Genomic DNA, 27,429 nt, shown 5'->3' with positions numbered 1-27,429 from the left:
CAAAGAACAATTGGGCCAGAAGTCTGAAGGCTTCACTAGAAGTCCCCATCCCCTCCTTTCCCTTCTGCCCTGCCCAGCCCTGGACGGCATTTCCTGGGAGACCCCTCCTCTTCCTTCTCGCTGTCTCCTCGTAGGAGCCGTGTTACTGATTTTTCCATTTGCCTCAGACTCCAGTAAGGCTCAGGGTGGCACTGCTACCTGTCCTCTCTTTGTTTTAAATTTTGATATTTTGTGCATTGTGGATTTTTTTTTTTTGCATTAATTTTCACTCTTTATAATATTGCATTAAAATATTACTTATCTTGATTACTGAGATTTTGTGGCCCCTTAAATTTCGCACCCAAGGGGTGTGCCTCACTTGCCTGGCCCTGATCTAGGCCCTGCTTTGCCCAGGTAGTGACTCATTCATTCATTCATTTATCACCCATTCATTCATTCATTCGTTTCACACATAGTCATGGAGGGTGTCCTCTGTGTCAGGGAGGGAGATGTGAACCAGATACAGGCCGCCCTGAAGACAGTGCTGGGCAGGGACAGTGCAGGGCAAAGACGACAGTGGGGGAACCAAAATACCAGCCTTTCAAGGTTTGAACATCAACCATGCAAAAGTAACAGGCAAGAGTCCCGAGGCTTGAAGTTACACACAGGTAATTTGCACAAGGTCACACCCTAAGAAGTAGTGGAGGTGGGTGTCAAACCCAGATCTGCCTGGCTCTGAGCTCTCACCTGCTCTGCTTATTGCAGCCACCTCCCTCTGCCCCCATCCCCCATGGGGAAATCAGGAAGGCTTCATGGAAGAGGCACCAATTGAGCTGAGACTTAAAGGATGCATAGGAGTTTACAGGGAGACAAAGTTGGGGAGAAACTAACTATGGGCAGAAAAATAAAATCTTGTGCGCTGTCAGTGAAGCTTGCACAACAGTATCCTGTCCACAATTCTAAGAAGCTGGTGATGCTTTTGAAGAGTCATCTGTGCAAAAACAGGCCTGAGCCGGCATTGCTTCCTCTTTCGGCTTCTGTTTCCTAACAACGTCAGCATTAATAGGAGGCGCGTGGGGCTCTCTGCTGTCTGGGGACTCCAGCAGAAGGCTGATCGTCCCACCACTAAGAGGTATTGCCTGGCTGTCAGGGGCAGGCTGGGGGTGGGGTGGTGGCGTGCTAGGTGGGGAGCAGCAGGGAGTGTGGGGAGTCTTGGATGGAAGGGGACGGGGAGAGCCTGGGAGGAGTGTGTGTGTGTGCTCTGGGGAAATGGGGGGGTCAAGACTTGGTCTCTTGGGCAGACCTGAGCCGGTGAGTGGGGAGATAGCGAGGGGTGCTGTCCTCCTACTTGGGTGCTGAGCAAAGGGCTTTGGGTGGGTAGGGGTGGTCATCAGGGGGATCTGACTGTCCTGGCAGGGAGGAGGCATGGGTGATTGGGAGAGCTGGGGCCTGGAGTAAGACCCCTGGGTGCTGCCCGTCCTTGCTCCATCACTAAGGTGTTGGTGGCAGTGTGCACATCTCCTCCCTGCCACGGGCTTCTGTCTCATCTGTGGACTGGGGAGAGGGCTGACAGTCTCTTGCACCCTGGGTTAAAAGGAGTGTGTCTGAGTGTGTGTGTGTATGCACACTCATGAGTTCATGCCTGTGTGTCTGTGTGTGTCTGTGTGTGTTCCTGCAGATGCAGGGGTGCAGAGAGAGGGGGATGCGGAGGGGGCATTCTGGAACCTTGCTTGGCTCAGACCCAGAACTCCGTGCAGTGGCGGGAGAAGCCCAGTCCATTGCCCAGAAGCACACATGGCACCAACCAGCCTCCCATTTTCTCCCTCAAAGAGTGTGTTTTTACCCCAAACTGTAGCAAGCCGTTGCTGACTTGGGTCTGGGCCCAGCTGTTGTATGTTCCCAGGTGTGGTGAGTGGGTGGGCTTCATTGGGGTGTGTCCAGGTATGTGGCTCCTTCCTGTGGATGAGAGACAGGGATGTGTGTGGTCTGCATTGGCATCGGACTTTGTGGGGCTGCAGTAGATGATTCTTATGACAAGTCACATATGTGCGATTTTTAGACTTCAAATGTTCTAATGTTATATTTTTGCATGATGGATTCTAATTTCCTATACATGTCATCCTCTTTCCTGCTTTCTAATAGTTTGGTTATAGTATACAAACTTTCCTACTAGCTTTTGGTCACTTTTTCTCCATTCATCAGTTTTATTTATTTTGGGCTACATCCCCCAGTACCATGGGATATTTCATGAGTTGTTTGATGATAGTATTTAACGTTACACAGGTAAATACATGGATACTTGCTTTATTAAAAAGTCAAGCAACATAGGATTATGTAGCATAAAAGACAAAAGACCCCAATCATCTCTATCCCCTACTTCCCACTCCCTTCACCTTATGTGTCCTTCCAAAACTTTTCTAAGCATGTTACAAGTACTTAGTTTTTCTTTGTGCATAAATGAGATTGGAACATGCATATTGTTCTGTGACTTATTTTTTCATTTGATATTACATTTTGAACTACTTTCCAAAATGATGCATGTATAAATTTGACTCATTAATTTAATCCTAAGAAATATGTGACATTATTAGTATAAATAATTATCCACAATTTACCGAATCCCCTACTGATAGACACTTAGGTCATTTCCAATTTTTCTACAGCTAAGAAAGTGCTTCTATAGCCTGGATTCCTAGAAGCAGAATTACTGGGCTAGAGGTTGTGCGTTTAAAATATTAAAAGATATCAAATCATCTTCATTGCAACCAAGCTAATATATATCCCCACAGTGGTGCATAAAAGGACCAATTTTTCTTTAGGGAGATAAGCAGTCTTTTAATTTTGTCCAACATAATGGATGAACATTATCTCAGTGTTACTTGACTTTTATCCTTTCTCTGATTTTGGGTGATACTGCATCTTCCACACATTTACTGACCATTTGGATTCCTTTTATAATATTCGTGGAGTTGTCTTTAGTTCACTTTCTTATAGGTTCTTTGTCTTTTATGTATTAATTTCAAGAGTGGTTCATTTATTATGTATATTAATAATGTGCTTACATAGGTTGTAAATATAGTTTCCTAGATCGTCACTTTTCTTTTTCTTCTTTGCCATCATATAAAAATGCCTCTTGTCTTGTATCATATAAAAATATTTGATTGTTTATTAGTCAGATCTGTCACCATTTTTTTCCTTTGTGTTTTCTGGTTTTAGTGTCTTGCTCAATCTGTAAGATTACAGGAATATTTTTAATGCTTTTATCATTTTATCTTTGATTTTCAGATCTTTAATCCCTCTAGAGTTTAGAGGGATGGGTAATGTATAAAGTAATAATCCAGCTTTTTCTAAATTGTCATCTAATTGCCTCAACATTATTAATTATGTCGTCCATCCTTCCCTCAATGATTTTGCATCCTAAATTCTGACATATTCTACATTATTTTCCTTTCTGTTTTCTGTTCCTTTTACTAGTGTTATACTCCTGGGCCATATTGGCTTAATTATTTTTTATTTTACGATCAACTTGTCAAATCTATTACAAATCCTTTTGATTTAAATTGCACTGAATTTCAAGAGTATTTGGGGGGAGAACTGACTACTGGAGAAATGCCAAGAGTGGGCAGCCTTCTTCTGTATGAGCCTTTTGACAGGGAAGGTACTAACACAGTCATCGGTTTCTGGTGGACACCCAGAAATGCAAAAGTCATTTCCAACTCTTCACTTGCCAAGTTTATTCGTTCGTTTGTTTAACCAGCAATGACGGGTGTATTATCAAATCTTTGAAGGCATCTGTCAAGGTAAACTTATCTTTCTTTTTTTCTTTTAATCTGTTGAAGTTCTCAATTGTGTTAATAGATTTCTTAATGGCTCCCCTTGCATTTCTGGAATAAACCCTTTTTTAAAAGTCTTTTTCAGATTGTTCTATGAAATTGTTTTTGTCCAGAGTGAATTTAGGTTTTGCTTTTTCATTTTTCAGCTTTTATTCCTACCATTAAATTTCTTCGTGAGTTTGGGGATTTTGTTGTGCATTTTTATTTTGAGTGAGAAGATGTTTGTCTGTTTTTTCTCTTCTCTCTTCCCTCCTCTCCTCTCCTCTCCTCCCTCCCCCCCCACCCTCCCTGCCTCCCCACCCTCTCTCTCTCTCTCTCTCCTCTTTCTCTCTCTCTCTCATACTCCTTTCCCCATGCTCACCCTCACTCTTAGCAACATTTTTAACACACATATTTAAACTTATATTTGCATCAGTATATGGATTTAGTTAGCCTATAAATGCCTTCCCTAAACAAGCAAGACCCTTAGCAAGCTTTCAGTTCTCCTCTGCTTTCCACCCTTAACCTCATAGCCAACTCCCACATTAAAATCATCTGAGTTTTAGTTCCATATTGTTATCATGTATTTATTTACTTTTATTTTATGCAGTAACAGATTCTTAACTGTAAGTCTCAGTTTCTTTGTTTACCACTGATGCCATAATCGCATGCCTTATTTCTTTCTCGGGGTTTATTTTTTTCTGAATGTCAGTTTAGAGTAATTTTTTTTCAAAGAAAAGATCTAAAAACTGTCTTTGTCCTTACATATCCCCCCAAAATTTTTTTGCTCTTTCCCGTCAAAGAAAATGTGGCATTTTATGCTTCTAGTTTTAAATATATTTTCCCTAGTATTTAGAGTTTAGAGCTGTTCATGAGAAATCTTTTGTTAACCTGACCTTTTCCACTGCAGGTAAACATGTTTTGTTTGTTTGTCTATTTCTGGAATCTTCTAGGATTTCTTGTTCTTTCCCTTGGGGGCCTGAAATTTCACCAGCATGTGACTAGATAGGTGTTTTAATAAATGAATCTAGCTTTTCACTTAGAGAACTGTTGTTGCTTTTATGCCCTGTGAAGTTTTCTTCTATTCCTTATTGTATCTGTTTGGTTTCAGATAGAAAAATCACCAAACAGTAACTTAAACAACACAGAAGTTTATTTCACCTTCACATAAAAGATGTCCAAAGGTAGGCAATCTTAGGCTGGGTATGACTATTCCCCAGGGACAAAAAGGATCCAGGTTCCATCTTTCTGTTGCATCATCCTGACCTGTGGCTTCCATCCTCAAAGTCACCTTATGGTCCAATATTGCTGCTGGAGCTCCAGCCATCACTTCTGAGTTACAGGCCAGAAGAAGGAGGAAAAGTAGAAGGGCAAAAATGGATCCCCTTTACTGAGTCAACTCCTTTAATGCAGACTTTTTGGGAGGCACACCAAATGTTGCCACCCATATCTCCTTGGACAACATTTAGTCACATGGCCACACCTAGTGGAACGAGAATAGAATACAGGAAATAGAATTGTTTATTCCATGTAGCAATAAGTTCAGCTAAAACCAGGACATCTGTTACCAAGGAGGAAGGGGACAGATTGGTAGCTGACACTGCCATATCCGCCCTCAGTCCTCTCTGTCCTCTGCTTCTGGATATCGGAACTTTAGGATCTTTTTTCCAGGTCTCAGTTTTTCTCTGACATTTCCTCTTCTTGTGCATTCCTCTAGAACAGTTTTGTTTGTAGTGTTCATTCTGCAATTTAGACGATTACTGAGATATTTATTTTTTTAATCATGGATCTCAAACCTTCAAATCTCAAGAACTCTGCCTTTTGTGTACCAGTCAGTTCTTTTAAATGCCTATGATGTCTCAAATCCCCTTGAGGGTGCTAATTTAGTTTTTTAAAGTTTTCTTTTGTCTCTGCTGTATCTGTGCGTGTCTGTAGGGGTGTCTGCCGAGTCAGTATAGGTCAGAATAAACATGAATGATAACAATGATTAGGAAATACAACTTTTATTGGTGTGGTGGTTAAAAGTAGAGACCCTGTAGCCAAACTGTTCTTCACTAGTCATGTGATCATTGACAAGTTACTTAACCCTCCTATAATCGTTTCCTCATCTCTAAAGTGGGATTCTAATATTAACCTACACGTATATGTATTAATAACTGTAACCTCTTCAAAACAGTGTCTGGCTCATGGTGAGCATTCAATACAGATCAGCCACAAATATGAGTTATGTATGCATGTGAATTTTCTGCTTGTGTTCATGGATGACTTAGTACTTCGTATTAACCTTTTACCATGCAAAGAGATATTAACCTTCATAATTTTGGTGGAGTTTTTGCAATTTGTCCTTTGCTTTATACTTCAGTTATCTTTATAAAATACAGAAGATTTTGTTTTTGTGAAGTTACATCTGTCAGTCTTTGTCCATCTGATTTCTTCTACTACTTTTAAGCTTAAATAACTCAAAGATATTTACTTCTATGGTTTGTAAGTTTAATATGTTTTAACTTTTTACATTTAACTATTTTAATTAACCGGATACTTTGGGAATGGCATGAGATGGGGATTTAAATTGATATTTTTATGTTGTTATTCAATGATCTTAGCACTTGTTATAGAGCACACCATCATTCCTCAATGATTCATGACCCCACCTTTATCAAATAGCAAATTCTTGGGTGAAACAGAATTTGTTCCTAGCCAGTCTATCCATTGATCTATATTGTGTGTGTGTGTGTGTGCGTGTGTGTGTGTGTGTGTGACACAGTACACTGCTTTACTTATCAGATTTTATAATATATTTTGCTATTGGTTAGATCTTCCTTGTTTTTAAAAATTTCATTAACTTTCCTCATACATATATTTTTTCCTACAAGTTTCTGGTTAGACTTTGATTGGAATTGCATTAAACCTGTAACCTATTTTGGGATGAATTGCTCTTTTTACACATATAGTGCTTCTATTTGTGATGAGACTGCAATGGGAGCTCTGGAATTCTTAGGCTGTCACAGGGAGGCAGACCAGCTCCCCCAGACCCCCGTGTGCCCACCCCGTGGCATTGTCCCCCATCTCTGGGTGCTCATGTGGCCAAATACTCTGCCCCAGCTCTGAACAAACCTCAATTTTCCTGAGCATTTGCTGGACGTCATCACAGCCAGTTCTCACGACAACCACGTGAGACACGTGGACTCGTGCCCGTTGCACGATGCAGACAGTGAGGTTCAGGGAACTTTGGGACTGAGGCCAGGCCGCCAGTGCGGGTGTAGGAGCCTGTGTAGGAGTCAGGTGGCTGGGCCGGGAGCTGTGCTTTTCCCATGTGTTGTGAGCGTGTGTGTGTGTGTGTGTGTGTGTGTGTGTGGACATCTGTGCATCGCGGGTGAGGTTTCAGACAATCTTACGGGAAGAAAAGGAGACTCCTGGGTACTTCCCAGGGCCTGAGAGAAAGAAAATGAGGAAATCCCCAGGCTTCTGTAAAGAAAAGGGAACTGGCGTTCAGAGGGTGGGGAGGAGAGGGATGACGGTAACTGGAGTGGGGGCGGGTTAGCACCAGGTCCTATGTGTGCAAGAGAGTGAGTGTGTGAGCTCACACCCAGGGGAGGACGGTGTGGCATGCACACCCAGCAGCTCACGGGAACTTGGTACAAATCAATGCCCAGGCTTCCCCTCGGCCTCTCCCGTCACCAGGGCGTGACCTGTGTGGGACCCACCGCTCTGAGGCCGTCCCTCCACCTCCCCAGTGGTCACACCTGAAGACTCTGAGGCTCAAGGGGAAGGGATTGTCCCCAGGTGCCAGGCTCAGACAGCTGTGGGGACAGCACCAGAAGCCTCTGGGGCTCATCCCTGGGTTCTCCCCACCAACACCGTCTGTGTCCCTGGGGTGCAGGATGTGCGGGGAGAGGACACAGAGGGGCAACTCGAGCTGACATCTTCTTCTACAGACCCCAGAGAAAAGAACCTCAAGAGCCTGTGACACGGCCTCCCTGAGCCCCAGGCGGAGAGGAAGACGAGATTCCCTGGCAGTGAGGACCCCGACGCTACCCGGAGTATAGACCCACTTGCCCATCCAGAGCCGACCGGGAGATGGCACGGACCTGGGGGCTGCTCCCCGTGGCCCTGCTGGCTCTGTGCTGCGGGCCCAGCATGGCGGAGGCCCAAGGTGAGTGCCATTGCTCCAGCCCTTGCCCCCACCCCAGGCTCGCTGCTGGGCCCTGTGGGCGAGGCCCCCTCCCTGGGTCCCCATGGAGGCTCCTAGAGGCACCCAGGGGCCGTCTCCCCTCATTTCCTCTCCCTTCTGTTCTTCCCTGGCTGCCCCCTGTCCCCTGCCGTCCTCCCACAGTCCCGCCCTCTCCCTTTGTCTCCCTGGCTCAGTCTGCCTCAGGGCGTGTCGCTTCCTGGCCCGGGTTTCTTGGGTGGCATTCGAGGCCTCTGGCCCCAAGGCCGGCAGTGGAGCCTGTCCCTGCCCTCCCTCCACACCTGCCACTCTCTGCTCCCCGGAGGGGCCTGGAACATTCCACGACGGCGCCTCTGCTCCTGCTGGGCCTCGCCTGGGCACCTGCTCTCTGCTCTGGCCCAGCCCCCTCCTTCTCAAGCTGGGGGCCCCGCTGGGAAGTTCCTCTGGCTCTGGAGGAACACCCTACTCCAAAAGGGCTCCCCTAGACCTTGGCTTCTGATAACTGTGCAGGCCAAATTCCCTTTTCCAGACATCAGGCCAGGCAGGGGGGGCGGGCGGACATGAGGCTGTGGAAGGGCCCGGGCGGGAAACCCCAAGTTTCCTGCTCCACAAGGTGCATTTGTGGGGGGTTTGCGGAGGAGAGGGCCTCTCCTCCCAGGCCACAGGCAGAGTCCCCCGGGTGGGGCCTGTGCCCGATGCGTGTGCCCACCTGGGGCCAGGCTCCAGGAGCAGAGCCCGGGGGTTCAGGGAATGTGCAGAGAGTCATAGAATTACTGACGACCATGACCCTTCCACCCCAGAACCCTGGCTGCCAGGAGCCCCTAGGGCATCTCTGCCTGGCAGCCAGGAGCCCTGCACCTTCTGGGAGACCCTTACCCAGTGCCGGGCGCCCTGGGGAGCTGGGGAACTATGACAAGGGCCACCTGGAGGGACAGGTGTGACTCCCTTTTGCCTCCCCCGGCCAGAGACCGTCCCGCTGCAGACCCTGCGCTGCTACAACGACTACACCAGCCGCATCGTCTGCAGGTGGGCGGACACCCAGGCTGCCCAGGGCCTCCTTAACGTGACCCTCCAGCGCCGGCTGAATGAGTGAGTGATGTTGAGGTGGGGGGGAGGGGAAGGGGAGAGTGCTCCTGTGTCAGGCGGGGCCTGTGGCAGGAGTTAGTCTGGGGCAGGGGGCTGGAAGGATCAGGGAGCAGGGCAGCCTGCCCACCTGATGCCAGTGCTGACATCGGGGTTTCCGGGGAGAGCCTCTGCATCATTATTGCAGTTGTTGATGCTGAGGGTGGTAATTTTGTCTTGCTTCATCACAGTTTAATAAAAGGATCCCACATGCCTTATTTTAGTTCATCCTTGCTGTGGGGTGAGCAGGGAGGGGACACAATGCCCAGTTCACAGATGAGGACCCCGAGGCTGTGGGGGTGAGGTCCTCACCTCACCACATGTGGGTGGGCCGCAGAGCCAGGTGGAGGTGTCCCCAGCCTGAGGTGAGGGGCGGGACTCCGTGCTCTCCCCCAGGCCCCAGCCCCACCTCTGGATGGGGGGTGTCTCCCTTTCTCATCATGTGCTTTCCTGCTCATTGGCCATTTGGGGAAGGTGACTCCCCTAATTTTGGGATGTCTAAATTGGCCAGGTAGAGTCCTAGGGTCCCATAGACACTCCCACCCCTTGGAGGCAGTCCCTGGGGAGGAGCTGGCTGTGTCCACACCACACACCAGCACCGAGTCCACTCTCCCTCTTGCTCCCCTGGGTGCCTCCATCAGGCCCTGCCCCCTCCTAAGGCCTGCTTCCCACTACACCGAGACCACAGAAGCCCCCAGGAGAGGAGCGCCCTCACCCCCATCTGCCCACCTCCCTGCCTCTGGCCGTGGGCTCCCCCACCCTCCCCTGCAGGAGTCACGTGTTAGCTCCCGTCTGAGGCCAGAGCCCTGGACGCCATCAGGGGCAGCTTTGCTGCCACCATCGTCCCTGCCTCTCCTGTGTCATCCACTGTGCCCTCTCCCACACGGTGGGCTCACGCCTGGACCCCCACCCTACAAATGCCCGCAACCAGCTCAGCACCGGCTCCTGAGCCCACAGCCCCTCCAGCCACAGCCCCATTTCTCTGTCCCCTTGAGAGCTGAGTCCTTCTGTTTATGTTTCCTCTCCCTCCCATGAACTGGCTCTAAGGGTTTCACCCCCAGCATTTCAGCCGAACCCTCTTATTGAGACCCTCCCCCCCATGGCCTCCTGCTGCTAGATCTTCAGGGCAGTGCCAGCCGCCTTCTGCCTTGCTGGGTATCGTCGGACACAGCTGGCCCCTCCCTGCTCCTGGGGGTCCAGCTCCCCAGGGCCTCCTGGACCTGCCTCCCCAGGGCTCCTCGGGCCTCCCCAGCCTCAGTCTCCTTTGCTGGTTCATCCTTGGGTCCCCGACTCTACATGGTGGGACACCCCAGGGCTCAGTCTTGGACTCGGCCCTAATGGCGCCTGCTCATGAGTCCTTCCCTGAACCCCTCAATTCCTTCGGGTCCACGCCTCATACCTCCCTGCTTTATTGCTCCACATGAAGTTTCTTCCATTTGATTCCATTTAACATGTGTCTCCTTCTGCCAGGATGTTGGCTCCATGGGGCAGGAATATTTGTATGTTTTCTTCATGGACAGGCCCCGTCCCTGGACAAAGCCTGGCACATAGTAACCTCCCAGTAAATATTTGTTGGATGAGAACTTCTCACAAACTCTGGGCTAACCACTTCCTCTCCTGGCAGTGATGCTCCGAAGCCAGTGTCGTGTGACCTCGGTGACAACCTGCCCTGGTCAGACTGCTCTCCCCCCCACTGCGTGCCCAGAAGATGCATCATTCCCTACAAGCTCTTCGTCATGGCCGACAGAGACCACTACTCATTCCGGCCCGACAGGCCTCTGACGGCCCAGCACACCTTCCCTCTGGCCCAGCACGGTGAGGAGCTGGGGTTGCTGATGGGGGTAGCGCCCCTGTCTGGACAGTGGGCAGCAGCAGCTGGGCCTGGGAGGGAGGGTCATCAAGGACTGGGGTTGGGTTGGGGTCTCTTGAGGGCAGAGGCTTTGGAGTTGGGACAACACAGGTAGCTCCCCGGCCCCCAGCTGCTCCCACCCCCTGCCAGCCCATTGGCTTTGGGAATGGGGGCTCCCCTTTAGGAAAAGCAATTCGTATGATGCTCATAGAAACTCGCCAGCTTACCAAACTCAATCACCAGGGGGGTCTTGCCCAGTTTCTGCAACAACCTGTTTTATAGCTAAGACACTGAGGCTCAGAGAGGTGACATCACCTTTCCACAGCCCCGTATGAGCAGGAATAACCTTGACCTTGTGTAGCTTGTTGCCCTATTACCGTCGCTGCGTGGGTCTTGGTTCATGTCTGCGTCCACAGTGGCATGTGAAATAATTAATGACCTTGGGTGGATGTAGAAGATCATTTTTAGATAAATAGATAGGGTTTATTTTATTGTATATTGGGAAAAAATAAAATCAGCAGTTCAAACACATAGATTCAAGGAAATTATTGCTTAGTATGAAGCCAAATACAAAGAGGGGAGACAATTTGTAAACGTTTACGCTGATATGGCAAAATTCATGCAAACGGCTGGCTTCCAGGAGATTCTGGGGGCTCTTATTTAATTCTCAAAGCCACACTGAGGTGTGTGCTTTTATTATTGCCGTTTGACTGATGGTGAAACTGAGACAGAAGGAAGTGACTTGCCCAAGGCCTCTCAGCTCAGGACAACCTGAACTTAGGGCATGGTCCTGTCCCTGGGCCACCCAGTTCCTGTCTGCAAGTGGGAAATGGGTGGGGGCCTGGCCTTTGCTTCCTGCGCCTTCTTGCCACTGCGTCACAAAGCTGCTGCCTGGGAGAGGGAATGGCGTAGGCCACCAGGAATTGATTTCAAACTGTGCTCCACAGTATATATTTGAAGGATGCCAACATCCCATCTGAATGGACAGGGTAGAGGCTGGGAAGACCAGGAACCACTGCACAGTCTCACAGATACCTAAGCAAGGCGGGTGTGTGCCTCAAGCAGAGGGGCAGGGCCGAGGAGGGCGCTCCCCGGGAGATCAGCACAGGCTCCCAGGGGAAAGAGCTTGGCAACTGCAAACCGAAGGGCAGGTAGGAGGGGAGAGTGGGCAGAGCATTCCTGGCAGAGGCAGCAGAAAGTGCAAAACTGGGAGGCTCAAGGGGGCAAGGCATGTTGGGAGAATGGCCAGGCGATGGGTGCTGTGACATCACTTCAAGAGGGCTGAAGGGTCAGGGAAGAGAGGGGGACGCAGCCGGGTCCTGAACCCGGAGAGGCTTCTGTGCCCTGCAAAGATCAAGTTCACCCTTCAGAGCAGGGGCTGGCAAAGGTTCTGTGCAGAGGACCACAGAGTAAATATTTTTAGCTTTTGCAAGCCATGCTGTCTTTGCTGTAACCCTCAACTTGACTTTCGTGGGATGAGAACAGCTGTAAACCAAACAGAAACAAGTGTGCTGCATACCAATAAAACCTTATTATGGACACAAATAGGAATTTCACTTTATTTCCAGACTTGGGAAGTATTCTTTATTTGAATATTTTTTGCCTTTTGAATATGTGAACATCCTCTGTTAGCTCACAGGCCATTTACCACCAGGTTTGGGGCCAGATATGTCCCGTGGGCCATAGTGGAGGCATCCCTGCCCTAGAGGATGACGGGAGCATTGGGGAGCAGCCCATGGTCCGCTGTTGAGGCCATCTGGGTGGAAGCGATGGGGGGCGATGGGGAAGTTGCAGTGGGGGGACGGGGATGAGGTTCACGGATGGAGGATGGGGAGATGGGAAGGCTGATGTGAGTGGTCCCCCAGGAGGCCTGAGGCTTTTGGGGTTCAGCCAGGGGGTGGGGGATGCAAATGATGGTTAGGGAGTAGACGTGATTCACTCCCAAAGTTGTTTCTTGATAAACACCTACACAGACCAGAAGAGCAGTGAACCAAGCAGTCCGTGTCCCTGACCCCTTGGAGCTTAAGGCCTGACATCCAGGAAGGCTTCCTGGTGGAGGAAACAGGGCAGTTTAGGGAAGGGGGGCATGGTGCTCTGCTGCCTGGAGCCACTGTTGAGTCGGGGGTCGGATGGGAACCACAGCCCCTTTGGCAATGAATCAGGGAGGCTGCAAGTTCCCGGGGTGGAGTGGGGGACAGATGTGCCTCTGCCCTGCTCTGAGACTCCCACGGTTGAAGGCCTTGGACATTTCACTTCCTCCACCCTCTTCTCCCTCGGTGACATGAGTGTCTCAGGCTGGAGGACGAGGTTCAGGGTGGGGTTCCCAGTCTGCTCGGTGTGGAGCAGCTCCTGGAGCTCTGTGCAGGGAAGGATGCTCCCGTCACCCTGATTCAGGTGCAAAGAGTGCAAGGACCGATTAGTGACGCCCATCGTGGCTCTGGGTGGGGAGGGGCAGGTGGCCTGCTGTGTGTCTGCAGCCCTGAGTTTAATGATTTCCGAGGGGCTCTAGCTCCTGCTCTGGCACGCCATGCTCCATGTCCAGCACGGAACATGGACATCTTGTCTGTGCCGTGTGACCAGCTCTTTGTGTTGGAAAGCCATCCCCCAAAGCAGACACAGAAGCTTCAGGAAGGCGGGAGCCATGTCTCTCACCCTCGATGCCTCTTCCGTGCAGCCCAGCACATCCCAGCAGTTACCCTCTAGCTGTTGGTTGAAGGAATGCTTTCACGTGGTCTCTGAGGTTGCCTGCATTCATTCATTCATTCATTCATGCACCCTGGACCCCCACGTGCACAGAGGGGCTACATCTCAGGCACTGGGTACAGGGAGGGGGTGCTTCAGAGCTCCTCATTAACTTGGGGAGACAGACCTGGAAACATAAATACATTGGGGTGTGTATCGGCTGTGATGGGACAAGCAAAGGAGCAGAGGACTCAGCCCGGCAGAGGGAGGGTCCAAGAAGGCTCCTAGAGGGGGACACATTTATTGCAGGTGGGACAGGGGGTGCGGGATGGACAGCAGGCCAGGGAGCAACTGGAGTCAGGACACCCTTTGCTGGGAAGAAGGCCACAGAGGCCAGCTCATGGGCCAGGGGCTCAGGACGGAAGGCGCTCGAGTGAGAGTTGGTAGCATCATTTATTGAGTTTATATTTTATGTGCACAGCAGTCTGCACAGCTTCTGTGTTTGCAGGCAGTTCCACTCAGTTTTCCCGATGAAAGCCTGAGGCTGGCAGAGAGGAGGTTCTTGCCCCAGGTCCCTGAGCAGGTAGGGGCGGTGCAGGGCCTGGAACCCGAGTCTGGGGGCACGAAAGCCCGTGCAGCCTCCTGCCCGCTCACAGGTGTCCCACCCTTCACCCAGCCCTTTACCTCCTTCCCAGTCCAGCCCCCTGCGCCCACGGACCTGCATGTCAGCAGCACCGGGGGCCATTTCGTGCTGTCCTGGAGCGTGGCCCTCGGGGGTCCCCAGGGAAGCTTGCTGTCCCAGAAGGACCTGGAGTTTGAGGTGGTCTACAGGCGGCTTCAGGACTCCTGGGAGGTAGGACCGAGGCCGGCTCTGCCCCGTGCCCGAGGGACCCTGCCCAGCAGGGCTCCTCCAGCAACCCGTTTCTCCCACAGGATGCTCCCACCCTGCTCGCCACCTCCTCCCATGCTGTCCTGCGGCCCGAGCACCTGGTGCCCAGCAGCACCTACGTGGCCCGAGTGCGGACCCGGCTGGCCCCGGGCTCAGGGTTCTCCGGGAGGCCTAGCGCGTGGAGCCCGGAGGCCCGTTGGAGCTCCCAGCCAGGTAAGCGGGCAGGGTTCGGGGCCTGTCCCTCGGAGGGCAGGGCGGCCACCAGGGGTTCCTGGACAGGGGATGCTGAGGGTCCCCAAAGAGGGGTTCCCAGCACCTACAATTCATTGACTCACATGTTTCCCTGGGCCACCCCCTCCCTGCTGTGAACGCTGCAGAGGCGGCTGCTGCATCTCACCTCCGGGCTGTGGTACTGCTCACCTTCCCGCTGATAACCACGACACTGACCACACCGTAGCATCCGTGGCAGCTGTGTTCTAATGAGGGTGGGCATGTCTCCCTTCCCAGGGGACGAGGCCCAGCCCCAGAACCTCCAGTGCGTCTTCAACGGGGCCGACCTGCTCAGCTGCTCCTGGGAAGTGAGGGCCGAGGTGACCAGCTCAGTCTCCTTCACCCTCTTCTACAAGCCCAGCCCCAACTCCAGGTGAGCGGCCCCTTTCCCCTCCCCTCCCCACCCCAGGCCTCGCCTGCTCCAGGCCTCCTCCTCTCCCCGGAGGCCCCGGCTCAGCCTGATCTCAGCACCCCCACCCCCAGCCCCTTCCTCCTCCCTGCCCTCACCCCAGCCATGCTCCCCAGGATGGAAGAGTGCTCCCCGGTGCTGACGGAGAAGCTCAGTGGCCCCTACACCCGGCACCGATGTCAGATCCCCGTGGCCGACCCCAAGACCTATGGAGAGTACACGGTCTTGGTTCAGCCAAAGGTGGAAGAGAAATTCATAAAGAGTTCAGAGAACAGTGAGTGTGCCCATGGCCTTCTATGTAGGGGGTGGCGTTTTGGGACAGGGCTGTTTCCTTGTGTAACAAGAAGAAACTCAGGGCCCCAACATGACCTGGTCCTTAAGTTCATCAGTTTCAGAGAAACCCAGTCCAGGAACCAAAAGTGAACAGAAGTAGCTCCCGTCTCAACTTGAATGTCTTATGAACAACAAAAGAATGACCAAAACTATAAGAAAGATATAGTTGGTAACTCACAGGGACACCTCTTAACCCCCGCCCCCCACTTTCTATTGCTCTCTTCTCTCCCACTCTGGGTCTTCTCTGAAGATTCCCCTGCTGACCAGGCTCTCTTGACCTTCCCACAAAAACTTCCTCTCCCTGATTTCCAAAGTGCTCCCCTGGCTGCCATGCTCAGTCATCGACATAATTGTTCTATGATCTGCGTCTTCAATTGGCCCTGGGGGCTTGTGTGCAGGTAGGTTGGAGATCCCTGCAGGACCTCTAGGGATCAAGTGCACAAAACATATAAAAGCCCTAGCGAGATGTCTGCCCATAGGAGATCTCAGCAAACCACTGTCGTCAAGTAGAGGCGACCCGCTCTTATTTCTAAGAAGTAAACCGGAACTCAGAGTGGTCAGGTGACTTGCTGAAGGCTGCTCAGCTGGCAGGGGTTGGATGAGGGCTGGAATTCAGAAACATTGACTTCGTGCCCAGTGCTCTCCTTTCCCTGCACTCTGCCAAGCGAGAGGTGCTGCCTGCATAGGGAGGAGGGTGCAGGAGGAGGGCCTTCTGGCTGGAGGCGAAGGCGTGTGAGATTTTGGTGGTGAGTGCCTCTGGGTGTGCAGAGGGAGAGTAGCTGGAGTTGAGATCAGGGTCCAGGGACGCCAAAGCAGGTGCGGGGAGTGACGGGGCCCAGGACTCTGGAGTTACAATGCCTGGCCTCCAGGCTTGGCCTCTGCCTCTGATTAGCTGCCAGTCCTTGGGCGAGTTACTTAAGTGTTCTGTGGCTCAGTCTTTCCACCTGGAAAATGGGAATGGTTGGTAGCACCTACCCTGTAGGGTGGTTGTTGGAACTGAATGAAATCATCAACAGAGGCCAAGAAGGTACAACGTGCCGGAAGCATGGTCAATACTCTAAAAAGGAAACCAATTACTAGTAGCTTAATCTTTATTTTAAATACTAGGAATAAGCTATGCCTAGGGTTGCCTTACTATAAAATAAGTGTATCTCGGGATATCCCAAGAGAAGGGCCTCTTGGCTCAAAACAGATGATGGTGTGGTGAAGGGTAGGTCCGAGGCCAGCAGGGAACACTGGGGATGCTCCATCCAAGGACAGATGTCAGGATCACCCTGTTGGCTTCCCTCCCTCCAGTCCAGATGGCCCGTCCAACCCTCAACGTGACCACAGACAGTGGCAGCTACAGCCTGCGCTGGGAAGCAGAGGAACTGTTCTACAAACACATAGGCTACACCTTCCACGTCCAGTACAGGAAAGACGCGGCCTCCTGGGAGGTGAGGGCCCGTGGAGGGGAGAGGCGTGGGTGGGTGGGAAAACACCAGGCACCTCGGTGATACTTAGAGGCGGCCACTGGGACTTCCCCATCTCCAGGGGAAGGAACCGAGGCTCAGAGTGGTGTTGTGACTCAGTCAAAATGAACTCACTTGACCCTGACTTGCAAGGGGACACAGACCGCCAGGGCAGGCAGGGCTTAGGGACTACTGGGATGAATTTTCAAGAGTTGCAAAGCCCCAGGGACATTTCTTCAGAGGAATCTTCTCCAGAACCCCAGGATGCAGGCGCTCAGAACAGACTGCTCTGATAAAGGGGGTGAGCCCAGGCAGGGCTCAGGCCCCAGCCCCCAGCCCAGGAGGCCCCCCAGGTCCACAGAGGGCAAAGCAGAAACACTGAGCCAGCCCCGGGCCTCAGGCCACAGACGGGGAAACTGAGGCTAGATGGGGGCATTTCAGCACTGGAGCTAGCAGTGGCCCCAGGCTCCTGAGCACCTGCCCTGGGCCACTGTAGCCCTCCTCTGTCACAGAGGTGGAGTCCCCAGTGCCATCTGAGTGCTGCCCCCTGAGGGCACTGAGGAGGGTCCCCCAGGGTGAGAGTGACATGGGGAGGGGTGTGCCTCAGCCTCCACCCACCCTGCTCACCCACCCGCACCCGCAGGAGAGCAATGCAGAGACCCTCCATAACACCCGCAGCATGCCCCTGCCACATCTGGAGCCGTCCACCAGGTACTGGGCCCGGGTCAGGGTCCAGCCCACGCCTGGTGGCTACAAGGGCATCTGGAGTGAGTGGAGTGAGGAGAGCGTCTGGGACACGGAGTGGGGTATGTCTCCCTGGCTGCCACTGCCCAGTTTCAGGGGCGTCCTCCCCTCCTCATGTGTCACTGATCGGTGGAAGAGGACACCTGGGATGCCACACAGCCTGCAGGAGAGGCTGAAAGAGCTGGTCTCTCCATCACCCCTCCCTCAGCCTGGAGCTTAGGCCCCTGTTCATATGACCCGTGGCTTCAAGCCTCTGCGGCAGTCACATCCCAGTGCCTCCTCAGCCCGAGATTCCTGTTACCATGGCAAGCAAAAACATGCAGACTGGAGCCTGGGTTTGGGATGCTGTGATCAGATTTTTTAATCTTCGTCACCCCTGTACACTTGTCACTTTCATTGGCCCCTCACATTTCCTCTTAGTGACTACCAGGAAAAACTCATTGACAAGGGCCAGTGGGTGGTTTCAGGGGGACAGAGAAGGTTCTGGGAGCATGCACCAGTCCACAGCCACCCTTCATGGGGGAGGATCCCCGAGCTGTGCTCAGGCAGAAAGGAGGGCTGGGCCACCAGGCCCAGGGGAAGGCAAAAGAGGGCAGTCCCAGAGGAGGCCCAGGCTGTGAGGGGCTCAAGGCCCTAACTGGCCTTTGCACATGCTCCTTTGTCTGCCAACATGCCTTTCCCCCTTCTCTGCCCCTCCAAAACCTCCCTGTTCCTTGAGGCCGTCTTACATGCTGCCTCCTCTAGGAAGTCTCCCGAGATTGCCATGGGTGCAGCCGTTGTCTCCCCATGCACAAAAGTCTGCTACTGGAAATGATCTAACCCTTCTGTGTCCTCCCAGCACTTTGAACATTGTGGGGAGGGTCAGACTAATGCCCTCCCAGGTTTGCATGTATCTGCCCCCATGGGGTGTCCTCCGTGACAGGGAGCTTCTGGAATTCCGTGCCCATACAGAGCAGGGACTGGGAGGGCACTGACCCGGCCCCAGCCCTCCCCTCCCCTCCTGCCTGTCCCAGCTGTGATGTTAATGCTCCTTTTCCCTTCCGGCTTCCCTGGCAGTGCTGCCCGTGTGGATTCTGGCACTCATCCTTGTCGCCATCACTCTCATCTTGCTCCTGGTCCTCCGCTTCTGTGGCATCTACGGGTACAGGTGAGGGGACCCTGCAGGCTCCCTCCAGTCCCCTGTGGGGCCTTGAGCAAATCCCTCCTGCTCCCTGGGCCTCAGTTTCCCCTCTGTACGAGAACATGGGAGCTGCTGGCCCTGAGATCTCTGGCTCCTCTCACCGCCATGGTGTCTTTCCAGGCTGAACCGGAAGTGGGAAGAGAAAATCCCCAACCCCAGCAAGAGTCACCTGTTCCAGGTAGGGTCCGGCCATGAGGTTGGCTAGTGGCAACAGGTTCTCAGCTCCTGACTCCCCGTGTCTCTGTGCCCACTGCCTCCTGCCCCTCCCCGTGGGTTTTGAGTAGTGGGGCTGCAGGGCAGGGGCCCTGTGAGCGCTAAGAGGCCTGCAATGCTGTTCCCTGGGACCCCGGAGAAGAAGGAGCCCCAGCCTCGCCCACTGGAGCTCCAGGTGGAGCAGGAGTGGGAGACTTGAGGGCAGGGACACCCCAGGCCCAGTTGGGCTCACATAAAGGGGGTGCCTTCTACTAGGGGCGGGTGGGGGTGGAAGGTGGGGGACACCTGAGCTGGGTTTGGCAGGGTCAGGGGTGGTGCCAGGTGTTGAGAGGTAGGAAAGGTCCCCGTGGGCAGAGGGCACAGCACAGGTAGAGGCCTCCAGGTAGGCCAGGATCCTTCATTAGGGGACCAGGGTGCGGCGGAAATGAGGCCGCGGCAGGCCCCGGGGCTGATGGGCGGGGCGGGGTCCCCTGGTCAGGGCCAGCAGGGCCACTTACATGCCGAGGGGCTTGCGGCCAGTGTGGAGGACGACTGGCAGGGGCTCGGGGACAGAACCCCTGGCCCTGATGCTTGGGGACCTTGGGGACCTTGGGGACATCACAGACCCTCTCTCAGCCTCATTCTCCTGCTTCAGCGGCCGTGGAGAGGTCTGGCGGTGCTGAGATTCCTTCCGGATCTGGGAGGTTCCTTGCCCCTCTGTCCCCTGCCCCACTCCCACCTTCCCAAGGCCCCTCAGACCCCATGGACAGAAATGTCCTCTCTCTTCCCAGAACGGAGGTGTGGGGCTCTGGCTCCCAGGTAGCATGACGGCCTTCATCAGCAGGAGCCCTCCACACAAGGAGCAGTGGGGCAGCCACGTCCCTGAGCTTGAGGGGTGAGTGTCTGGGCTCTGGGCTCACTCCTGACCACTCAGAGAGCAATGGTGGGGGGTGGGGGGCACTGTTGGGCACATCAGGGTCTCCAATGAGGTGCTTTGGTCTGTGGCTCATTGTGAAGAGATTGCATGGAAGCTGGTTTTCTCTAAAGCAGGAGGCACCTCAGTTGGATAGCAGTAAGAACTTCCTAAGCCTCAGGTCAGCAGAGGGCCAGTTAATGGACTTGACCAGGGCAGGAAGGTGAATGTGTGACCCCTGCTGCCCTCCAGCCTGGGAGGCTGCCCGCTGCCGAGGCCTCCAGGCCTCACCTAGAGCCTCAGTGGGGGCGGTAGGGGCTGCAGACCCTCAGGCCTGCGCAGTCAGCTCTCCGCTGTCTTTTCCTCAAGGACAGTGGATTGTGTGGCTGATAGAATGTAGAAGTGATGGGTGGTTCAGCGGTGCTCGGGCTGGTGTGACCCTGGGCCCTGCAGGGTGGGTGGGGAAGAGGGAAGCCCGGCCCGGCCAGGCCAAGGCCTGGGCGTGTGGTCCACGGGGAGACTGAAACAAAGTTCCCTCCTTCTCAGGAGCCCTGACCCTCCTGCAATGTTCACCACCATCCCTGGGTGGGGTCAGGCCTCCTGAGTCCCTTGTGCACGAGCTGAGGCACTTGCCCAGGGTGGTCCCAAGGTCTCTGCCTCTGTTTTCCCCACAGGGTGTCCCCGGTAGTCTGCGGGGACAGTGAGGTGTCGCCTCTCACCACGGAGAACCCCAAGGATGCCTGTGATTCCCCAGCCGAGCCTGAATTGGTTCCGACTGCCTCGGGCCTGCCCCCGGAGCAGCCCCCCAGCCCCCGGCCCAGCCTGGCAGCCCCCTCAGGCCGGCCAGAGAGCGAGGCCTCTGGCTTCGACTTCAATGGCCCCTACCTGGGGCCACCCCACAGCCATTCCCTGCCTGAAATGCAGGGCCAGCTGGCACCCCCGCAGGTGGGCGTGAGCAGGGAGCCCCTAGGCTCCCTAGAGTACCTGTGTCTGCCTGCGGGAGGGCAGGTGCAGCTGGTCCCCCTGTCCCAGGCTCGGGATGGGAGGTGGAGCCCCCACCCAGAGGCTGAGGGGAGCTCCCACCTGGAGGCAGGGGAAGGCCTGGCCCCTCCCTGCTCTGGGCCGATGGTGGGCGCCCAGGGCCAACAGGACAGGCCGGCTGCTCTGCCCACTGGCATGGGGGCCCCTGAAGACAGCGTCCTGGCCTCTGGCTATGTCACCACTGCCGACCTGGCACTCACCCCACCCACAGGGGCCCCGTCTGTCTCCCTGGCTCCCCCTCTGGGCCTCTCCCCAGACCAGAACCACAGCCTCAGTCCTGGCCTGGCCAGTGGGCCCCCCAGAGCCTCAGTCCCCCTGCAGCCAGGCTTTGAGGACTATGTGGGGCTCCCTGCAGCCATGAGCCAGGCCCCCAAGCCCAGTCTGGGTGGTCCCCTGCCCCCTGCAGCCAGCAGCCCAGGCCTGAGCCCAGGGGGGCCCCGGGCACCTGAGGCCCTGTTGTCCCCGCAGTCTGAGGGCCTCCTGGTTCTGCAGCAAGTGGGTGACTATTGTTTCCTCCCTGGCCTTGGGCCTGGCTCTCTCTCACCCCGGAGCAAGCCCTCCTCTCCTGGACCTTGTCCTGAGGTGGGGGGCCTGGACCAACCTATCCAGGCCAAGAAGTCCCCGAGCCAGGCCGTGCCCCAGGTGCCGGCCATTCAGCTCTTCAAGGCCATGAAGCAGCAGGACTACCTGTCGCTGCCCCCGTGGGATGTCAGCAGGGCTGGGGAGGTGTGCTGAGACCCTCCGGACCCAGGGGAGAGGCAGGAGGGGGTCTGCCTTCCCTCTGTCCTGCCTTTCTCTCCCAGCCAGCCCTTTGTGCTGTTACCAGTCATCTCTGCAAAGCCAAGGAGAGGCTTCCATGGTAAATGGGTGGAAACCTGGAAAACGAGTCAGCTACACAACCACTCCCTCCCTCTGCCCTTCAGCAAATCAGGAGTCTCTCCCTCACTCTCGCCCTCATGCACACGTACACTTTCTTTCAAATTAACTTATTCTCAGATCTGGTACCGTTAGAGCTTTCCGTATGTGCTCATACCATTTCCCCTTCCTATTCCTTGATATCCCGTGTCTTTGCTTTTGCTATTTTGTTCCCTCTATATTTCAGTGATTTTTAAAAAATGAGAGTGAGTTGGGGTCCGAGCCGAGCCTGTTCTGAGATTGAGACACGTGTGGCTGTGCCTGAGGACCGTGTCAGCCGCGGGTTCCCCAGGCACCGAACACAGGACAGGCCCGAGGCAGGCGGCCCGGGGGGTCTTGGGCCTGGAAAGGCGGTGTGGGGGGGACTGGGTGAGCCACCTCAGACACGGCAGCCCCAGACTCGGGGGCAAAGCACTAACCTCCCAGAAGCAGGCCTCAGGGCAGGGTGGGAGCTGCAAGGAGGGAACGCGAGAGGCTGTGTGTGTGCCCCTGAAGCCCCTGCTGCTTCTCCCTGAGGTGCCTGGGGCCTCTCCGGGGACTGCAGACCCTGCGACAGAGAGAAGTCACAGACCGGTGACGGCCGATGTGTGGCTGCGGTGGCCCCTTTCCCACTGCAGGTTGGGGGTGCCTGGGGGGAATGTGGGAGGAGGGGTAGGTTAGGGGACCTGCGCCTGCTGGAGGCAAGTTGGGAAGTGCTGCTCACAAAGGGAAAAAGGGAAGTGACCAATGGACATGTATGTTTTAGGACTTTTAGTCCAAATCACCCAGCTTCCCTCCCTTCCAAAAATGTAGGAGGGGCGGCAGGTGGATGCTGAGCCTGATCGGGGGATTGTCATTCTTTGAAATCTTTTCCTTTCCAGGATGCAAAAAAAAAAAAAAAAAAAAAAAGAAAGAAAAGAAAAGAAAAAGAAAAAGAAATCTGGCATTAGATTATTAGATTGTCTTAATCTGCATTATTTGGTAACTGCCAAGTTTGCACACATCTTCATAGTTTCTCAGACATTGATATTTTTTACTGCGCTAAGCCTGTTAAAACCTTTTTTCTGTTGAGTGTTCGTCTTTTTCTGATTAAGTTTTTTTAAACTATTTGTAAATGGCCTTTCATGAATGGTGCAATTTTTTTCTTTCTTGTTTGTATTTTGCCTTTTACTTCGGTGCATGCGGCTTTTTGGGGCACATAATTCTCACTTTTCTGTGCTGTCACCGGCTCCATCGGGAAGCCCCTGTCCAGCTCCTCTTTTGGTCTCTAATTGACAAAGGCCATCCCCACTTCAAATTGTATGTGTTCTAGTTCTTTTGGCGTTTCAAGCTTTTCATTAAAATTTGTAATTATTTTGGAATTTCGTTTGGTGAAGCCTGTGAGATGGAGATCTAGCTTTGTGTTTTCTCCAAACGAGGCGCCCATTGTCCTTGCAACATTTGTTGAATCATCCTTCGATTGTCCATGTATTTGAAATGCCACTTTTATGACATAGAAAGTTGTATTTTCTTGGTTTCTAGAATTTCAATTTATTGCAGTGTTTTCTCTATGGCACTGTGCTGTTTTGAGTATTGTATGTTTAGAATATGTTTCAGTAAGTGGCAGAGAACAGTTCTTTTCTTGTTCTCTTTTTTTTGGTTCATTGCGGCAATGTTTGTTATAAAATAAAATTACAACTTAAATGTTTGTCAATAGTGAAATTTATATCAAAATTGTACTACATTCTAAAGTAGACTACTCTGTTAAAAATGAGTGAAGTGGATCTCCATGCATTACAAAGAAGTCCTAGATATTAATTCCAAAATGTTTGGACATCATTTAGTGAAAACAAAATCACAATACAATAGGTATAATATACAAAAATAAACCCTAGACTGGTGTGTATATGTTGGAGTAGTCAGGGGAAGGACACCCCCCTTCTGGCCTCAGTTTCCCCAAATGCAGCCTGAGGCTTGGGGCTGGCTCAGTGTTTCTGGTCTGCCCTCTGTGGACGTGGGGGCCGCCTGGGCTGGGGGCTGGGGCCTGGGTCCTGCTTCACCACCTGCTTCATCAGCACAGTCTTCTGCTGGTGGCTGCACAGTGGGGTTCCAGAGAAGATTCCTCCAAAGAAATGTCCCCGGAGCTTTGCAACTCTTGAAAATCCGTCCCATTGGTCCCTGAGCTCTCCCCAACCTAGTGGTTCCTCCTTGCAATTCAGGGTCAAGTGAGTTCATTTTGACTGTGTCATAACGCCCCTCTAAGCCTCAGTTCCTTCCCCAGGAGATGGGACAGTGGCTTGCTGACCGCCTGGGTTTGTGGTCACAAAGTCCCAATGGCCACCTCTGACCGGTTACCTGGCAGGTGGCAGCCCTCTAGGGTCTCTTTTCACTCACCCACCCAACCTCACCCCCCAGGAGGCCACATCATTCCTGAACTAGACCTGGGTGGTGTATCCTGCCTCTTTGGAGATCAGTTCCTCTGCTTCCCAGCGTGGGCTGCAGCTGTCACCACCCTTCATCATGTTGAGGGACCAGGAGTCCACCTGGACTGAGGGAGGGAAACCTTCAGGGTTGGTCCAACTCCCAGCCTCAAATGGGACATTGCGGCATACCCTCCTGGACACAGGTGCTGTCAGCCCTGGCCCTGCACCCTGGGCCCACCCCACCTTGGTCACTCTGTGCGCCCATCCTGTGCCGGGAGATACGGAGACAGCTGCTGTCTGTTCGTCAGGGGTGAGAGGTGGCCGCGTCACTGGTCACCCACTGCAGTCCAAAGGCCCAAGTTTGGCAATCACGTGACTGTTGTCTAAGTAAACATGGGCAGGGTTGATCGTGCCTGTTGGCGTCTCTCTCAGGCACTTGCCCTTCTTGTTGCCTGGAGGAATGACGGGCAGAGTTCCAGAACCTTCTCCAGGCCCTTCTCTACCCCACTGGCCCGGCTGACCTTACAGGTGCTGCTGCCATGTGGGGCTGCCAGGCGTGAACGGGCCTCTGTCCTGTGCTGAGACAAGACGCAAGTGCAGGCTGCCCGACTGGAGGGGCACTCGGAGGCCTCGCTGGGGCATCCCGTCCCGGCTATGGGTGGCTGGCTTCTCCCACGGCCCTGGGCCCACGGCTCCCCTGGGCTGCTCCTCAGGGTGGGATGTTGGGTTGCCATGGGGAAGAGACCTGAGACAGGGCATGGTCGGCTGACTCACGGCTTCCAAAGACCTCCATGCCCTGACCCTGGAACCTGCCAGTGTGTTGTCTTACTCGGCCAAAAAGGCTGTGCAGCTGTGCTTAAGCGAAGGCTCTAGAGCTGGGGACTTGTCCTTGATTACCCAGGTGGACACTCAGTGCAATCCCAGGGGTCCCTGTAAAAGGGAGGCCGAGGGAGAGCTGACCATGCACAGAGGAGGAGGGGACGCACGGAAGCAGGAGAGATTGGAAGATGTTCTGCGACTGACTTTGAATATGGAGGAAAGAGCAGGGATCAAGGAAGACAAGGAATGCAGCTCTAGAAGCCGGAAAAGGCAAGGAAACGCATTGTCCCCTAGAGCCTGTGGAGCAGCACGGCCCTGCCGATGCCTTGACTTTGGCCCAGGGAAACGGATTTCGGCCTTCCGGCCTCCAGAACTGGAAGAGAATAAATACAGCTGTGTTGGTGTAAGCCATTAAGTGTGTGGGAGTTTGTTACAGCAGCCACAGGGAACTAATACAGAGGCGGAAAGTTCTAGCCAGGGCTGCGTGACTATATCCAATTCCCTTCCCTCTCGGAACCTCCGCTTCCTCATCTATGAAATGGAGACAGGAGTAACCGCTCTGCCTGCCCCTTGGGAAAGGTGTGAGGGTCATAGCTGTACTCGCTGAAGAGCGGCCCGCGGGCAGGTTTGGGGAAGGGCAGCTCCTTCTCTAGACCCCACACGGGCACCTGCTGCACTCCTTGGGGCCAGCTGAGATTTATCCATCCCACGCAACAAGTCTGATCTCTCTCAGGCTCCAGGACACTTGGGCGCTGAAGGATCTTTTGCAGCAGGAAAAGCTTCCAGATTTTCTTATTTGAGGGTAGGGGCTTGGGCAGAGGGAAGGCAGAATCTCAGCATGGAGAAGCATGCAGCTGCCAGGTCAGATCAGGGCTTGCATCGAGGACCGCCGTCTTTCTCCTCGTGTGGCTGGGGGAGAATTTCCTCGTCCCCCTTTATAGAGACATAATGTGGGACTTAGAGATCAGCCATCGAGGGGTGGTGGAGTCCTTCAGCCCGGGGACCTGCTGCTCTTCCCTTGTGCCCAAGCCGCCAAAGGCTGGGGCAAGGCGCATTCGGTGATGTTAAAGTGCTAGACAAATGCAAGCAAACACCAAAGTTATCTTCTCCTCAAATCACGTGTCCTCAAAGTACAGCAACGACAGAAGTAATAATGACGAGATTGCGTTTATCTACATTATTTTTTATCCTGCCAAGTTTCAAAGACCTCAAGAAGAAAAATATTCCTACTGTCCTCCTACCAGCCCTGAACCCCCAACCCCCAGACCCACTCCCTCCCCCTCCCCATCCCCATTATATAAAAATCCATGTTGGGTAGATTGTGGTCACGAGTGAGGGAGGAACCTGGGGGGCGTTGGAGGGGGGACACGACAGAGAACACACTGGAACCCCCCAGGTGGAATAATGGGGAAAGGGCAGCTACCTTCAGGCCACGTGTGCACAGTGAGTCTACACGCTGTGAGGACATACTGTGCGCCAGGCATTGTCCTGGACACAAGGAATGGAGCAGAAAGCAAGCCAGCCCTTGCCTGCATGAAGCCTATAGAGTAAACAAATTTATTATGTAAGGGGATAGGGCCTGATTTCTGGGGCAGGGTGTGATTTTCAGAGAAGGCCTTACAGAGGTAGTGGCATTTGAACAAAGACCTGAAGGAGATAAGGAAGTCACTCAGGTTTCATGGAACAAAAGTTCCAAGCAGAGGGAATGAGGGTTGCAAAGGCCCTGAGGCAGGTGTGTGCCCCAGAGTTCCACCAACATGGAGGAGGCCTGGGTGGACAGAGCAGAGGGAGGGAGATGAGAATGTGGGAGCGGGGCTGAGGCCAGGCCATGGGGTGGTAAGGCCTCTGCCTTTTACTCCACGCGGGATGGGGGCCCAGGGCAGGTCTGGGGCCGAGGATTGGGAAGAAACTGAAGGGAGAGCAGGGTAGGAGCAGGGAGCCCCATGAGGAGGCTGTCACAGGATGCAGGAGAGCTGTGGTGGCTTAAACCAAGGCAAAGGCAGCAGACTGATGGGCAGATTCTAGACGTTGTTCAAAGATAGCACAGAATTTGCTAGCGGATTGGATGTGGTACTGAAGAGAAAGACATGGCAAAGATAACCCCAAGTTCTCTGGCCAGAGTGCTTGAGGAGCGGAGCTGCCACTTAGTGAGATGGGGAAGACCCTGGGAAAGCAGGTTAGGGAGGGACGGGTGACTACTCATTTGATGCCTCCTGCATGTGAAATAACCATTGTCCGTCCCGAGAGAGGTGATGGTGAGATAATTAAGACCCGGTGGTA

General features: G+C 53.5%; 1 protein-coding gene across 3 annotated transcripts; it reads left to right on the top strand.

Annotated features, from left to right (window-relative positions):
- Window positions 1–981: 981 nt before the first annotated feature.
- Window positions 982–23,289, top strand: CSF2RB (colony stimulating factor 2 receptor subunit beta). Of its 3 annotated transcripts, none has more exons than XM_037846510.1 (14): window positions 982–1,111; window positions 7,727–7,944; window positions 8,925–9,048; window positions 10,706–10,896; window positions 14,308–14,465; window positions 14,546–14,714; window positions 15,009–15,144; window positions 15,297–15,454; window positions 16,810–16,949; window positions 17,608–17,770; window positions 18,765–18,855; window positions 19,009–19,066; window positions 19,872–19,975; window positions 20,668–23,289. In XM_037846510.1, exons 2-14 carry the CDS (start codon window positions 7,869–7,871, stop codon window positions 21,767–21,769), a joined length of 2,670 nt encoding a protein of 889 aa, XP_037702438.1. In that variant the 5' UTR covers window positions 982–1,111; window positions 7,727–7,868; the 3' UTR covers window positions 21,770–23,289. The 3 variants fall into 3 exon arrangements, with proteins under 3 accessions (XP_037702438.1, XP_037702436.1, XP_037702437.1); XM_037846508.1 differs by having other exon boundaries at window positions 10,703–10,896; XM_037846509.1 differs by lacking the exon at window positions 982–1,111 and adding an exon at window positions 3,428–3,779 and having other exon boundaries at window positions 10,703–10,896.
- The last annotated feature ends 4,140 nt before the right edge of the window (window positions 23,290–27,429 follow it).

The sequence above is a fragment of the Choloepus didactylus genome, chromosome 8 (assembly GCF_015220235.1).
Source record: "Choloepus didactylus isolate mChoDid1 chromosome 8, mChoDid1.pri, whole genome shotgun sequence".
NCBI classification, from domain to species: domain Eukaryota; kingdom Metazoa; phylum Chordata; class Mammalia; order Pilosa; family Megalonychidae; genus Choloepus; species Choloepus didactylus.
The sequence above is the reverse complement of the archived record's forward strand: the minus strand, read 5'-3'. Positions and strand labels throughout refer to the sequence as shown.

Bases quoted from the DNA above. Each gene is read 5' to 3' on its own strand.
- CSF2RB (XM_037846508.1), top strand. From the start codon at position 7,869: ATGGCACGGACCTGGGGGCTGCTCCCCGTGGCCCTGCTGGCTCTGTGC. The intron at 15,455-16,809 runs GTGAGTGTGCCC...CCCTCCCTCCAG, and splicing joins CATAAAGAGTTCAGAGAACA to TCCAGATGGCCCGTCCAACC. The intron at 16,950-17,607 runs GTGAGGGCCCGT...CCGCACCCGCAG, and splicing joins AAGACGCGGCCTCCTGGGAG to GAGAGCAATGCAGAGACCCT.